At 49.9% G+C, this 12,424-nt stretch overlaps 1 protein-coding gene across 1 annotated transcript in view; it reads right to left on the bottom strand.

The window, feature by feature from the left end:
- hpse2 (heparanase 2) overlaps positions 1 to 12,424 on the bottom strand; it is a 279,913-nt gene that overhangs the window by 69,387 nt on the left and 198,102 nt on the right. Inside the window, exon 9 of the mRNA XM_038822233.1 lies at positions 12,223 to 12,337. Within this exon, the coding sequence (XP_038678161.1) occupies positions 12,223 to 12,337 (115 nt within the window). The remainder of the gene's footprint in view (positions 1 to 12,222; positions 12,338 to 12,424) is intronic.

Below are 12,424 nucleotides of genomic sequence, written 5' to 3'. Positions count from 1 at the left end.
GGACCTTGGCGCCGTCAGGCCACAGTGCTAACCCGCTGCGCCGCCGTGCTTCCCGGGATGTATATTAAGGAATGAAACGGGTGTGCTTTTCTGTGAGAGATGGACAACACTGCCAAGACACCCCATTAAATTTCCAGGTGAAACTTTATGAGCCAATAAACATGAAAGAGTTGTACTCCAGGGACCGACTTCTAAAGACATGACGGACTATAAAGCAAAGACATCAATAAAGTAAGCTCACTTATGGAGATTCGATTAGCAGACGCATGACTCTTTAATAAAAGTGCCAAAAAGGTTTTTAAGTTCTCAATTAGACTATCTTTAAAGTTGGAGAAAAGAAAACCAAGAATGTTTCACATCGCTGGGGCAAAAAACAAAATTAAATATGTGGACCTATTGTTTATGATTCAGGCTTGCGACTTCTCTCTAAGTTAATAGGTTATGGGGTTCAGGCCCCACACTTCAAAGACAGGAAGCAAGGAAATCCAGTCTGTTTCCTCAGTGTGGTACTGAGGACGTTCCGCACCATCGGAATTCCTGACTTGAGGATGAGATGTTAAACCGAGGCCCCTTTTGCTCCCTCAGGTGGGCATAACATATACAATGGCGCTATTTCAAAGGGGTACACAGGAGTTTTCCCCCAATGGCCTGGCCAACATTCATCCCTCAGCCAACACCACACAAAAGAAATACCTGTCAACGTTTGTGTGCAAACTGACCGCTGCGTCTCCGACCTTCAACAGTAACCACACTTAAAATCACTTCATTAGCCGTAAGCAGTATGGGATATGATGAGGTGGTGCCAGGTGCTATATCAATGCAAGTTTTTACTGTGAGGAGAATTGAAAAAAATTCCACTGGAGATTCTGGAGATTGAAGAATTCACACTGAGCTGCGGCCGCGTTTAAGCTGTGCAGTGTTACAGCTGTTAAACCGATCAGATTTAGTGTCAGGTTTCCGCAGTGTCGTCCACAAGAATGATCACTTTTCCTTTCTTGTGGTTATTAATTGCGAGTTGTCAGCGCCTCGCCGGCCCAGACACGGAGGGCCTCGTTGCCTCTTTCTGTGCCATAATCCTTTTATGACTCTACGACTCTCAGATATCCAGGAGTCCAGGTTATCTGCAATTCCAGACAATGCTAGGGTTCCTTCTGCACTGCCACAACCCAATCTTCAAGGAGTGCATCATGGTGATGTTTCCATTTGTCACACCAATCAGCCATGTGGATATTCTGAGCGAGGTTGACAATTGACTGCTGAATTAGTGCAGTGAACAGCAGCAGGGTAATTTTTGCAGTGAACAGCAGCAGGGTAATTTTTGCAGTGAATAGCAGCGAGTTAGTGAGTTCAGACTACTGTGTTAGTTGTGACTTGGCGAGCAACAATCTCACCTCAGGGTCAGATGGTTGTGACCTTAAGTCCCACTCCAGACAGATGAGCACACGATCCTGGCTGATGTACCAGTGCAGCACTGAGGGAGCGCCACGTGGTCTAAGGTGTAGGGAGCCATTTAATGGATACATTTCAGAGTGTGATTTTGGGCGTGTTTGCAGCCCGTATTCAACGGCACTTAGTGCCACCGATGAGCCCCCACGACCCTCTCGCCATTACTAGCTGTCTTGCCGTCTGATTCGTCAGACTCGCCCTTCAGTGCCAGCCACTAACAAGAGGGCGCTGCTTTTAAAAGCTCCATCACCACTCAATCCCACTTAACACCCAAGCATGGCAGCACGTAGATCTGTTCCTCGCTTTGGTGGTGCCAACCTGACCAGGCTTCTCAATGCCATCAATGCGAGACAGGACATCCTGTTCCCCCGAGGAGGTTGGAGGACCAGCAGCAGGGTCACCCATACCGCCTGGGGGGCATGATGTGGAGATGCCGGCGTTGGACTGGGGTGAGCACAGTAAGATGTCTTACAACACCAGGTTAAAGTCCAACAGGTTTGTTTCAAACACTAGCTTTCGGAGCACTGCTCCTTCCTCACTGCCTGGGGGGGCAGTGGCAGCGGCTGGCAGTGTGGGCAGCATGACCAGGAGGACTGCTGTCCAATGTCGGATTCAGACCAACGGCCTCCACTGAGCTGCAAGGGTAAGTTACCACCTCTCTCCTGGCATCGGTTGCACCTGCCACCCTGATATTCCCCAACCTCCCCACCCCCACCTCCCCAAATCACTGGCTGACATCTTGCGCCTCCACACATCCCATCTTCTTGCTTGTTCCTCAGAACCCCCTGGCACCCGTCAGCACAACTCCTTCATATCCAGCTGCGGTGCCCACACATGCCACCTGCTATAGACCCCCCTGGCCCACAATGCCATCTCATTGTCCCCGCAGGAGACGATAGCCCATAAGTGGGAAAGGACCAATATGGGGGGGGAGGGGTGGGGGGAGGTGGCATGGAGGTGGCAGAAATTTGAGTCCTCACCCCCTTTGAGGAACGGGCCCTGGATATTGCGGGGTTGACCGAGGAGAGGTTGGCCTGCGCCACAGAGGTGAGGGTCCACTGCCCCTTCACCCAGATGACTTGTCTCAAGTGAGTTGTTCATGTCAGATAAAATGATCCTTTCTTCTCACTGATCACACGTCTGGCAGGACCTACGTTAGATGGGGCCGGGCAGTTTTGGTGCCTTTATCCGAGAAAGGATGTTGTTGCTATGGAGGGAGTGCCACAAAGGTTTGCCAGGATGATTCTGGGATGGCGGGACTGTCATATGAGGAGAGACTAAGTTGGTTAGGATTATATTCGGGAGGCAGAGGTGGCCATAGATAATAGCTTCAGGGATGTATTTACTCCGAAGAATCAAGATAGATGGGTGATGGTGAGAGGGGCTGGGAGGAAGCAGTCAGTGCAGGGGTCCTCTGTGGTCGTTCCCCTCAGTAACAAGTATACCGTTTTGGATACTGTTGAGGGGGACGACCTACCAGGGGTAAGCCACGGTGAATGGATCTCCAGCACTGAGTCCGTCCCCGTGGCTCAGAAGGGAAGGAGGGAGAGCATGAGAGCAATAGTTATTGGGGACTCGATAGTTAGAGGGACAGATAGACCGTTCTGTGGCAGCGAAAGAGACTCACGGATGGTATGTTGCCTCCCGGGTAATGTGGTGGTATGATTTGCATAGCTGTCTGCCATTGGTGCAGTACACTGGCTTACCATTGGCCCTGGTCGGTCATGTGCCTCTCAACCGATTGGTTGAGACCAGTCATGTGACGGCTCCCCGATTGGTCGAGAGGCTGAGTTAACCCCGCTTCCATAGCGAGGTATAAATACCCAGAACGCCCGGCGGTCGTCCATTTACTGTAGTCGACCACAGGGCTAACTTCTAGCTTATTAAAGCCTAACTTTTGTACAGCAACTCGTCTCGCGTTCGATTGATGCTTCATCAGGTGCCAGGTCCGTGACGTCTCGGACCGTGTTTTCAGAATCCTTAAGTGGGAGGGGGAACAGTTATAAGTCGTGGTACACATCGGTACCAACGACATAGGTAAGAGAAGGGACGGGGATTTAAAACAGGAATTTAGGGAGCTTGGGTGGAAGCTGAGAGCCAGGACAAACCATGTTGTCATCTCTGGTTTGTTGCCGGTGCCACATGCTAGTGAGGTGAGGAACAGGAAGAGAGTGCAGATAAACACGTGGCTGCAGGGATGGTGTAGGAGGGAGGGTTTCAGTTACGTGGATAATTGGAGCACAGTCTGGGGAAGGTGGGACCTGTACAGACAGGACGGTTTGCACCTGAACCAGCGTGGCACCAATATCCTGGGAGGGAAATTTGCTACGGCTCTTCGGGGGGGGGGGTTTAAACGAATTTGTCAGGGGGCTGGGAAAATGAGCTGTAGTCCAGAAGCCAGTGTTAAGAGTAGTGAGGTACTGAGGAGGTACCAAGGTCGCAGGAGTGTACCGGCAGACAGAAAGATGGATTGAAATGTGTCTACTTCAATGCAAGGAGCATCCGGAATAAGGTAGGTGACCTTGGAGTGTGGATTGGTACTTGGGACTACGATGTTGTGGCCATTACGGAGACATGGTTAGAACAGGGGCAGGAATGGTTATTGGAAGTTCCAGGGTATAGATGTTTCAGTAAGAGTAGGGAAGGTGGTAAAAGATGTGGAGGAGTAGCATTGTTATTCAAGGATAGTTTAACGGCTGCAGAAAGGCAGTTCGAAGGGGATCTGCCTACTGAGGTAATATGGGCCGAAGTTAGAAATAGGAAAGGAGCGGTCACGTTGTTAGGAATTTTCTATAGGCCTCCAAATAGTAATAGAGATGTGGAGGAAGAAATTGCAAAACAGATTATGGATAGGTGTGGAGGTCTCAGGGTAGTTGTCATGGGTGACTTTAACTTTCCAAATATTGATTGGAACCTCTATAGGTCGAACATTTCGGATGGGGCAGTTTTTGTACAGTGTGTGCAGGAGGGTTTCCTGATACAATATGTGGATAGGCCGACAAAGTGGGGGGGGGGGGGGGGGGGGGGGGGGGGGGCACATTGGATTTGGTACTGGGTAATTAACCAGGCCAAGTGTTAGATTTGTTTGTGGGAGAGCACTTTGGAGATAGTGACCACAATTCGGTGTCTTTCACTTTTGCAATGGAGAGGGATAGGGCCATACGGCAGAGCAAGGTTTATAATTGGGGGAGGGGCAGTAATTATGATGCGATTAGGCAAGAATTAGGGAGCATAAGATGGGAACAGAAACTGTTAGGGAAAGGCACGAATGAAAAGTGGAGCTTGTTCAAGGAACAAATGCTGCATGTCCTTGATAGGTATGTCCCTGTCAGGCAGGGGGGAACCATGTGAGGGAACCATGGTTCACAAAAGAGGTTGAATGCCATGTCAAGAGGAAAAAGGAAGCATACATAAGGATGAGAAAACAAGATTAAGTTGGGTCGCTTGAGGGTTACAAGGTAGCAAGGAATGAGCTAAAAAAAAAGGGCTTAGGAGAGCTAGGAGGGGGCATGAGAAGTCCTTGGTGGGTCGGATAAAGGAAAACCCCAAGGCTTTTTACTCTTATGTGAGAAATAAAAGAATGACCAGGGTGAGGTTAGGGCCGGTCAAGGACAGTAGTGGGAACTTGTGCTTGGAGTCAGAAGAAATAGGAGAGGCGTTAAATGAATATTTTTCTTCAGTGTTCACCAAGGAGAGGTGCCATGTTTTTGAGGATGAGTGTGATACAGGCGGGTAGGCTGGAGGAGGTAGATATTCTGAGTAAGGGTGTATTAGCAATTTTGAAAAACCTTAGGGTCGACAAGTCCCTTGGGCTAGATGGGATATATCCAAGGATTCTTTGGGAGGCAAGGGATGAGATTACAGAGCCTTTGGCTTTGATTTTGGGTCCTCACTGTCCACAGGGATAGTGCCAGAGGACTGGAGAGTGGCGAATGTTGTTCCTCTGTTCAAGAAAGGGAATAGGAATGACCCTGGTAATTATAGGCTGGTTAGTCTTACTTCGGTGGTCGGTAAGTTAATGGAAAAGGTCCTGAAGGATAGGATTCATGACCATTTGGAAAGATGCAGCTTAATCGAGGATAGTCAACATGGATTTGTGAAGGGTAGGTCTTGCCTCACAAACTTGATTGAATTCTTTAAGGAGGTAACTAAGTGTGTAGATGAAGGTAGAGCAATTGACGTTGTATGCATGGAATTTAGTAAGGCGTTTGATAAGGTTCCCCATGGTCGGCTTATGAAGAAAGGAGGCGTGGGGATAGAGGGAAATCTGGCCAATTGGATAAGTAACTGGCTATCACATAGAAGACAGAGGGTGGTGGTGGATGGAAAATTTTCAGACTGGAGACCAGTTGCCAGCAGTGTACCACAGGTATCAGTGCTGGGTCCTCTGCTTTTTGTGATTTTTATCAATGACTTAGAGGAGGGGGCTGAAGGGTGAGTCAGTAAATTTGCTGATGACACCAAGATTGGTGGAGTAGTGGATGAGGTGGAGGGCTGTTGTAGGCTGCAAAGAGACATTGATAGGATGCAAAGCTGGGCCTAAAAATGGCAGATGGAGTTTAACCCTGATAAGTGCGAGGTGATTCATTTTGGTAGAAAAAATTTGAATGCGGATTACAGGGTCAATGGCAGGGTTCTGAGGAATGTGGAGGAACAGAGAGATCTTGGGGTTCATGTCCACAGATCTCTGAATGTTGCCACTCAAGTGGATAGAGCCGTAAAGAAGGCCGATAGTGTGTTATTGTTTATTAACAGGGGGCTTGAGTTTAAGAGCCGCGGGGTTATGCTGCAACTGTACATGACCCTGGTGAGATCACATTTGGAGTATTGTGTGCAGTTCTGGTCACCTCATTATAGGAAGAATGTGGAAGCATTGGAAAGGGTGCAAAGGAGATTTAACAGGATGCTGCCTGGTTTGCAGGATAGGTTTTATGAGGAAAGATTGAGGGAGCTTGGGCTTTTCTCTTTGGAGCAGAGGAGGATGAGAGGTGACTTAATAGAGGTTTATAAGATGATTAGGGGGATAGATAGTGGATGTTCAGAGACTATTTCCTCGGGTGGATGTAGCTGTTACAAGGAGTCATAACTATAAGATTCAGGGTGGGAGATATAGGAGGGATGTCCGAGGTAGGTTCTATACTCAGAGAGTGGTTAGGGTGTGGAATGGACTGCCTGCTGTGATAGTGGAGTCGGACACTTTAGGAACTTTCAAGCGGTTATTGGATAGGCACATGGAGCACACCAGAATGACAGGGAGTGGGATAGCTTGATCTTGGTTTCGGACAATGCTCGGCACAACATCGAGGGCTGAAGGGCCTGTTCTGTGCTGTTCTATCCGGAGTCATTTCCCAGAGCACCCCCCCCCCCCCCCCCGAGAGACCACCTTGGAGGAGAACTGAGGAGAACACCATCGAGGCATCACAGCTATCACAGGGGCTGGTTTAGCTCACTCAGCTAAATCGCTGGCTTTGAAAGCAGACCAAGGCAGGCCAGCAGCACGGTTCGATTCTCGTACCAGCCTCCCCGAACAGGCACCGGAATGTGGCGACTAGGGGCTTTTCACAGTAACTTCATTGCAGCCTACTCGTGACAATAAGCAATTTTCATTTCATTTCATTTCATTACTCCCACCTTCTACCAGCACAGAGACATACACCTTAGTGGGCGACATCAGTGGACGGGCTTCTGGGGCACAATCTGGTGAGCACCACTCAGATGTTGATGCACATCAGTTGGGAGACAGGATCATAATAATAATCGCTTATTGTCACAAGTAGGCTTCAATGAAGTTACTGTGAAAAGCCCTATTCTGGCACCTGTTAGGGGAGGCCGGTACGGGAATTGAACCCGCGCTGCTGCCTTGTTCTGCATTACAAGCCAGCAGTTTAACCCACTGTGCTAAACCATCCAAAGGAGTCAGCAGTCGGAGGTCTGCCGGATCCCAGAATTCAGCTGGGTCCCAGTCAGATGCCCAACGTCTGGACAAGATTCTCCCAGAGCTGATGCAGATCTAGGGTGGCAACTGCTGTGGAAATCCTGGAACACGATGTCCGCCTCTTGAGTGTGGCATACAGGGCATGGCTCAGTCAAAGATGCAAGACGATACTTTGAATGTGAGTCTTTGCAGGTAATTAAGTCTTTGCAGGTCCAGACAGAGCAACTGGAGAGATAGTCACAGGCCTACCAACTGTCCTGGCTTGAGACAATTCACACCTCTTTATCCTGTGATTATCCCTCTCTCCGTTTGGACCTGTAAGGACTTAATTATCTGCAAAGACTCGCATTCAAAGTATCGTATTGCATCTTTAACTTTGTCTATACATATGTTTCTGGAACCCACCTCTTCATTCACCTGAGGAAGGAGCAGTTCTCCAAAAGGTAGTGATTCGAAACAAACCTGTTGGACTTTAACCTGGTATTGTAAGAATTCTTACTAATCTCCTTGTAAGACCAACAATGCCTGTACACTTTGGGCCGTTGCTGGCCTCCCCCTCTGGGTTCTTCCTCGGCCTGGTGGACGGCCGGATCTTCAGGGTGTGCGGCGGCCCCCTCTACATGGGGTGTTGACGCTGCTGCTGCCTTCTCCAGCATCTGCCTGCCTCGGCTATCGCCAGAACGGTGAAGACAACCTTTGAGACCAACAACACCAGCCACATTGTTATATCTTTAAGGAATTGGAGGGGAAGGGAGGGATGGACAATCAGACACAGTTTCCACCCTTTGACCCTCAAATCCCCCGAGCCTCCTTCACCCTTACATGTCCCTCCTTCTCTCAAAGTGCGATCCACCAAGTCAGTTGTGCTGGAAAACCTCGCGCTACACACTCACCACCCCCCCAGCCGCATCAGGAGCCTCTAGACCCCAGACCCCTATTGGTGCCCTCCCCTGGTCCACACGCTCATCCTATGATCGTGAGGATATCCCCAGTGCTGAAGCCCAGTCTATGAGGGGTATGGACAGAATGGATGGTCAGAAACGTTTTCCCAGGGTGGAAGAGTCAATTACTCGGGGGCATAGGTTTCAGGTGCGAGGAGCAACGTTTAGAGGAGAGGTACGAGGGAAGTTTTTTTTTACACAGAGGGTAGTGGGTGCACAGAACGTGCTGCCAGGGAAAAGTAGTGGAAGCAGGGACGATAGTGACATTTAAAGGGCATCTTGACAAATACATGAATAGGACGGGAATAGAGGGATATGAACACCGGATGTGTAGAAGGTTTTAGTTTAGACGGGCAGCATGGTCGGCACAGGCTTGGAGGGCTGAAGGGCCTGTTCCTGTGCTGTACTTTTCTTTGTTCTTTGTTCTTGGTCCACGAATCAGTACCATTCTCCGTCCAGGAGCCGCAGCTGTGCAGGCCCCTCCCAAAGAGCCCAATCTCACCGGAACCAAATCCTGGCATCCACGTATTCCACTGGCGTTCAAGGTGCAGTTGAACATCCTTAACTTCCAGCATGTTTAACCCGCGGTGACGTGCCGATTACACGCAGCACTCACCACACCAGCAACAAAGGCATCAGCAATCTGTGAAAGCAATTCTTCAATACCGTAATCAGGTGGCCCATTTGGATCAATATCGCCCACCAGATCCCGCAGCAGCTTCTTGCTTCAAACCAGATTGCCTTCTGGATTCATACGCCCCCCTGAGCCCAGTGTTTCAAGACCCAGGTATCTTAGAAAAAATTGTCCTTCTTTCCAGCAACAGAAAAGGAAGGAAACAGCAACAGCAGCCTCCAGGCATTTGCAGCCACCAGCAGGAGCAAGCAGCAAACACAACCTGCAAATATCTTAGTTTATTGACAGCATCAAGAGACAATACAATGAGGACACCAATCACTTGGCACGTACAACACACTCCCACCCCCTCCTCCCTGCCCCGCCCCTTTATTCCCGTCCTATTCAGTGGACCTGCATCAGTGGAAGCCGCTTCGTGAGTCATCCACTGGAAGGTCGCACCAACATGGAGCATAGCGGAGAAGGGAGAGACAGTGAAAATCACCTCCCCCTCTCCAGCACTGGCAACGCCTCGTTCCAGCAATCCCCAAGCTACAGAGGTGGGGGTGGGCTGCAGCCAGCGCAAAAAAATATACCGGGCTTACCTGGCATCCATCCTACAAGTCCCCCCTTCCCAACAAACATAGACCAGGACAAAAGGAAAACAAGGAACACCAGAGACCTGCACGGTCCCAGAATGAGAGCAGCAGATGGCTACTGAATATAAAAAGTCACTGGTAGACCGTGAAAGTGTTTCGGTGCAACCTGCGGCCTGCGCAGTTGAGCCGGGCCACCGCCCCTCCTCTCCTGCAGTCTGGTAAGCCAACCACCAGCGTCTGTACTTCCATCACCACCCAGTCTGAGGACCAGGCCATAGGAACACAGGGGACATTAACAGGTGACCCACGGGTCCAGATCAGAATACACAGTCAACACACAAAACAGACTTTTAAAAACATCCAGAGACTGCTCGAGCAGCCCTCCTGCATCCTCAGCCCGGGTGTAGGCCCGTCTAAATCCTCCCCCCCCCCCCCCCCCCCCCCCCCCCCGCCGCACTCCAGGTAAAAGAGACCGAAACGCGACTACCTTCTTTCTTCCTTCCCTCCATCCAGAAAGCAGCAAGTAAGCCCAAGGGGAAGAGGCAGCAGGCGAGCAGGAAAGGCAGCAGCACGCAGCACACGAACTTCATTTTCATTTTATTTCATTTCCATTTCATTTTTCAACTCTCAGCTACAGCCTCCAGGCATTTTGCAGCTAAACAGCAACAACTAACAAGGCCAATTTCTCAATAACAATAGTCTCCAGCTGTGAAGCTTGAGGCTGCTCACAGCCAAAGGGAGTTAAAGTGACCTTCAGCAGAGAACCCAGAGCAGGGCTCAGTCCTGGGAGTGTTTGCTCTGACAGACAGGAGGCAGCTGTAATTGTCCCTGTTATGGGTCTCCGTAATATTTAAAGATGGCTGGAAGGTCTCACAGACAAAAAGCCCCTCACCCACCGCCCCCACCCTGGAACATTTCAGTCCCTCGACCAAGCCCAGCCAACCCCCCCCCCCCCTGCGGTGTAGCCCACCCCCTTCACCGCCCACCACCCCCCAAAATGGCTACTCACCTCCTTAGCTCCGCTCAACAGCCATTGCGCCAGCTTCATGTTTTTAAAAAGTACTAAACAACAGTCATGTGATTTCTCGCTGGGGAGCCATTTAATTCCCGGGAGGCTGTTGCATTCATAGAATTTACAGTGCAGAAGGAGGCCATTCGGCCCATCGAGTCTGCACCGGCGCTTGGAAAGAGCACCCTACCCAAGGTCCACACCTTCACCCTATCCCCATAACCCAGTAACCCCACCCAACACTAAGGGCAATTTTGGACACTAAGGGCAATTTAGCATGGCCAATCCACCTAACCTGTACATCTTTGGACTGTGGGAGGAAACCGGAGCACCCGGAGGAAACCCACGCACACACGGGGAGGATGTGCAGACTCCGCACAGACAGTGACCCAAGCCGGAATCGAACCTGGGACCTTGGAGCTGTGAAGCGATTGTGCTATCCACAATGCTACCGTGCTGCCCCGGAGGCCATTCGACTTCAATCTCGCTAATGCGATGTAAATGAGGGTCAATGATATGCCTGCTATATTTGGGCGCGATCTGGAACTCTCCATCGGGAGTGGGCTGGAAGATTGCAAACCGATTTGCGGCCCCCTTATGCGAATCTCGATTTTGGCCAGCCCCACTAGTTAACCGGCGCACCCAGGCGCCAACGCAGTGGGTGAATCGCACCCACAGTCTTTCAGCCCATCTGCCCTCCCGGGGCGATGTACAAATTCCATTACACCGCTTCGAAGGAGAACTGCAGACACCTTCCCAGTATCCTGGGCAACATTTATTCCTCAACCAACATCACTAAAACAGGGCATCACATTGTTCTTTATGGGAACTTGCTGTGTGCTAATTGGCTGCCACGTTTCATAAGTCACAAACGTCATTACATTTCAAAGTATTTCATTAGCTGTGAGACTATAGGGTAGCCTGAGGCCATAGAAAGTGTGAGTCCTTTTGGAATGCACTGCATGTGGGACTCTGGCATTTGTATGAGGGAATTTGATTGGAGGTTGGTTGTCAATGAAAACTCTATATATCTCTTTGCGAATATACACACGCGTACAAACAAATAAATTGGGAGCAAGAGTAGGTTATTCGGACATTTGAGCCTGCTCTGCTATTTGATAAGATCATGGTTAATCTGATTGTGGCCTCAACTCTACTTTCCTGTCTACAGTATATCATTGAAGCATGAATCTGTCTGCCTACCTTGCTGTCTGCCTACCTGGCTATCTGCCTACCTGTCTGTTTCTCCGACCATTCGTTCGTCGTGCTATCCATCTATCCGGGTATCCATGTATCCATCTATCTATCCCTCCCAGTTGTAAAGCACACCAAGGATGTGAATCTTGTCTGGGCACTCTCTAGATCAGAATAGTCGGTATCAAATCTTGCAATGAGGTTTGCTGGTCGCTCGGCAAAGAAGTGCATACCTTCACTTTGAAGAACAGGACTGATCCCTGATGGATGCTGACTTAGTGTAACCCGGCCAGGTTGGGTTGTCACTCTCTCCCGGGTTTTGGGTGGAGGAGACTGGGTAGGGGATCAGTAAAGTGTATTAGGCGAGGACAGGATGGGCTGGGAAAACGAGCTGCGTCACAGGTAATCCTGCGCTGCAGCAATTTACATCCCGTCAGGGGTCTAAAGACTGAAGCTGTAAGGGTTGAAGATTTCTCTGAGCTTACTGGTAGTGGGTTGAAGTTCTGGTCCACAAGGTGATTATATCCATGGTCAAAGAACGAGTTTCGGATCACGACATCTATCCCTTGCTTGGCCGACATGCCCAATGTATTTAACCACCTGTAGATAGAGGAAGCAGAGAGAGTCAGCCTTCTCCGGGTGCACTGTGAGAAAGAGTCTCGATTGAGACACCCAGCAGACACCACA

This window comes from Scyliorhinus canicula, chromosome 16, assembly GCF_902713615.1.
Source record: "Scyliorhinus canicula chromosome 16, sScyCan1.1, whole genome shotgun sequence".
Taxonomy (NCBI): Eukaryota; Metazoa; Chordata; class Chondrichthyes; order Carcharhiniformes; family Scyliorhinidae; genus Scyliorhinus; species Scyliorhinus canicula.
This window is presented reverse-complemented; position numbering and strand designations above follow the sequence as displayed.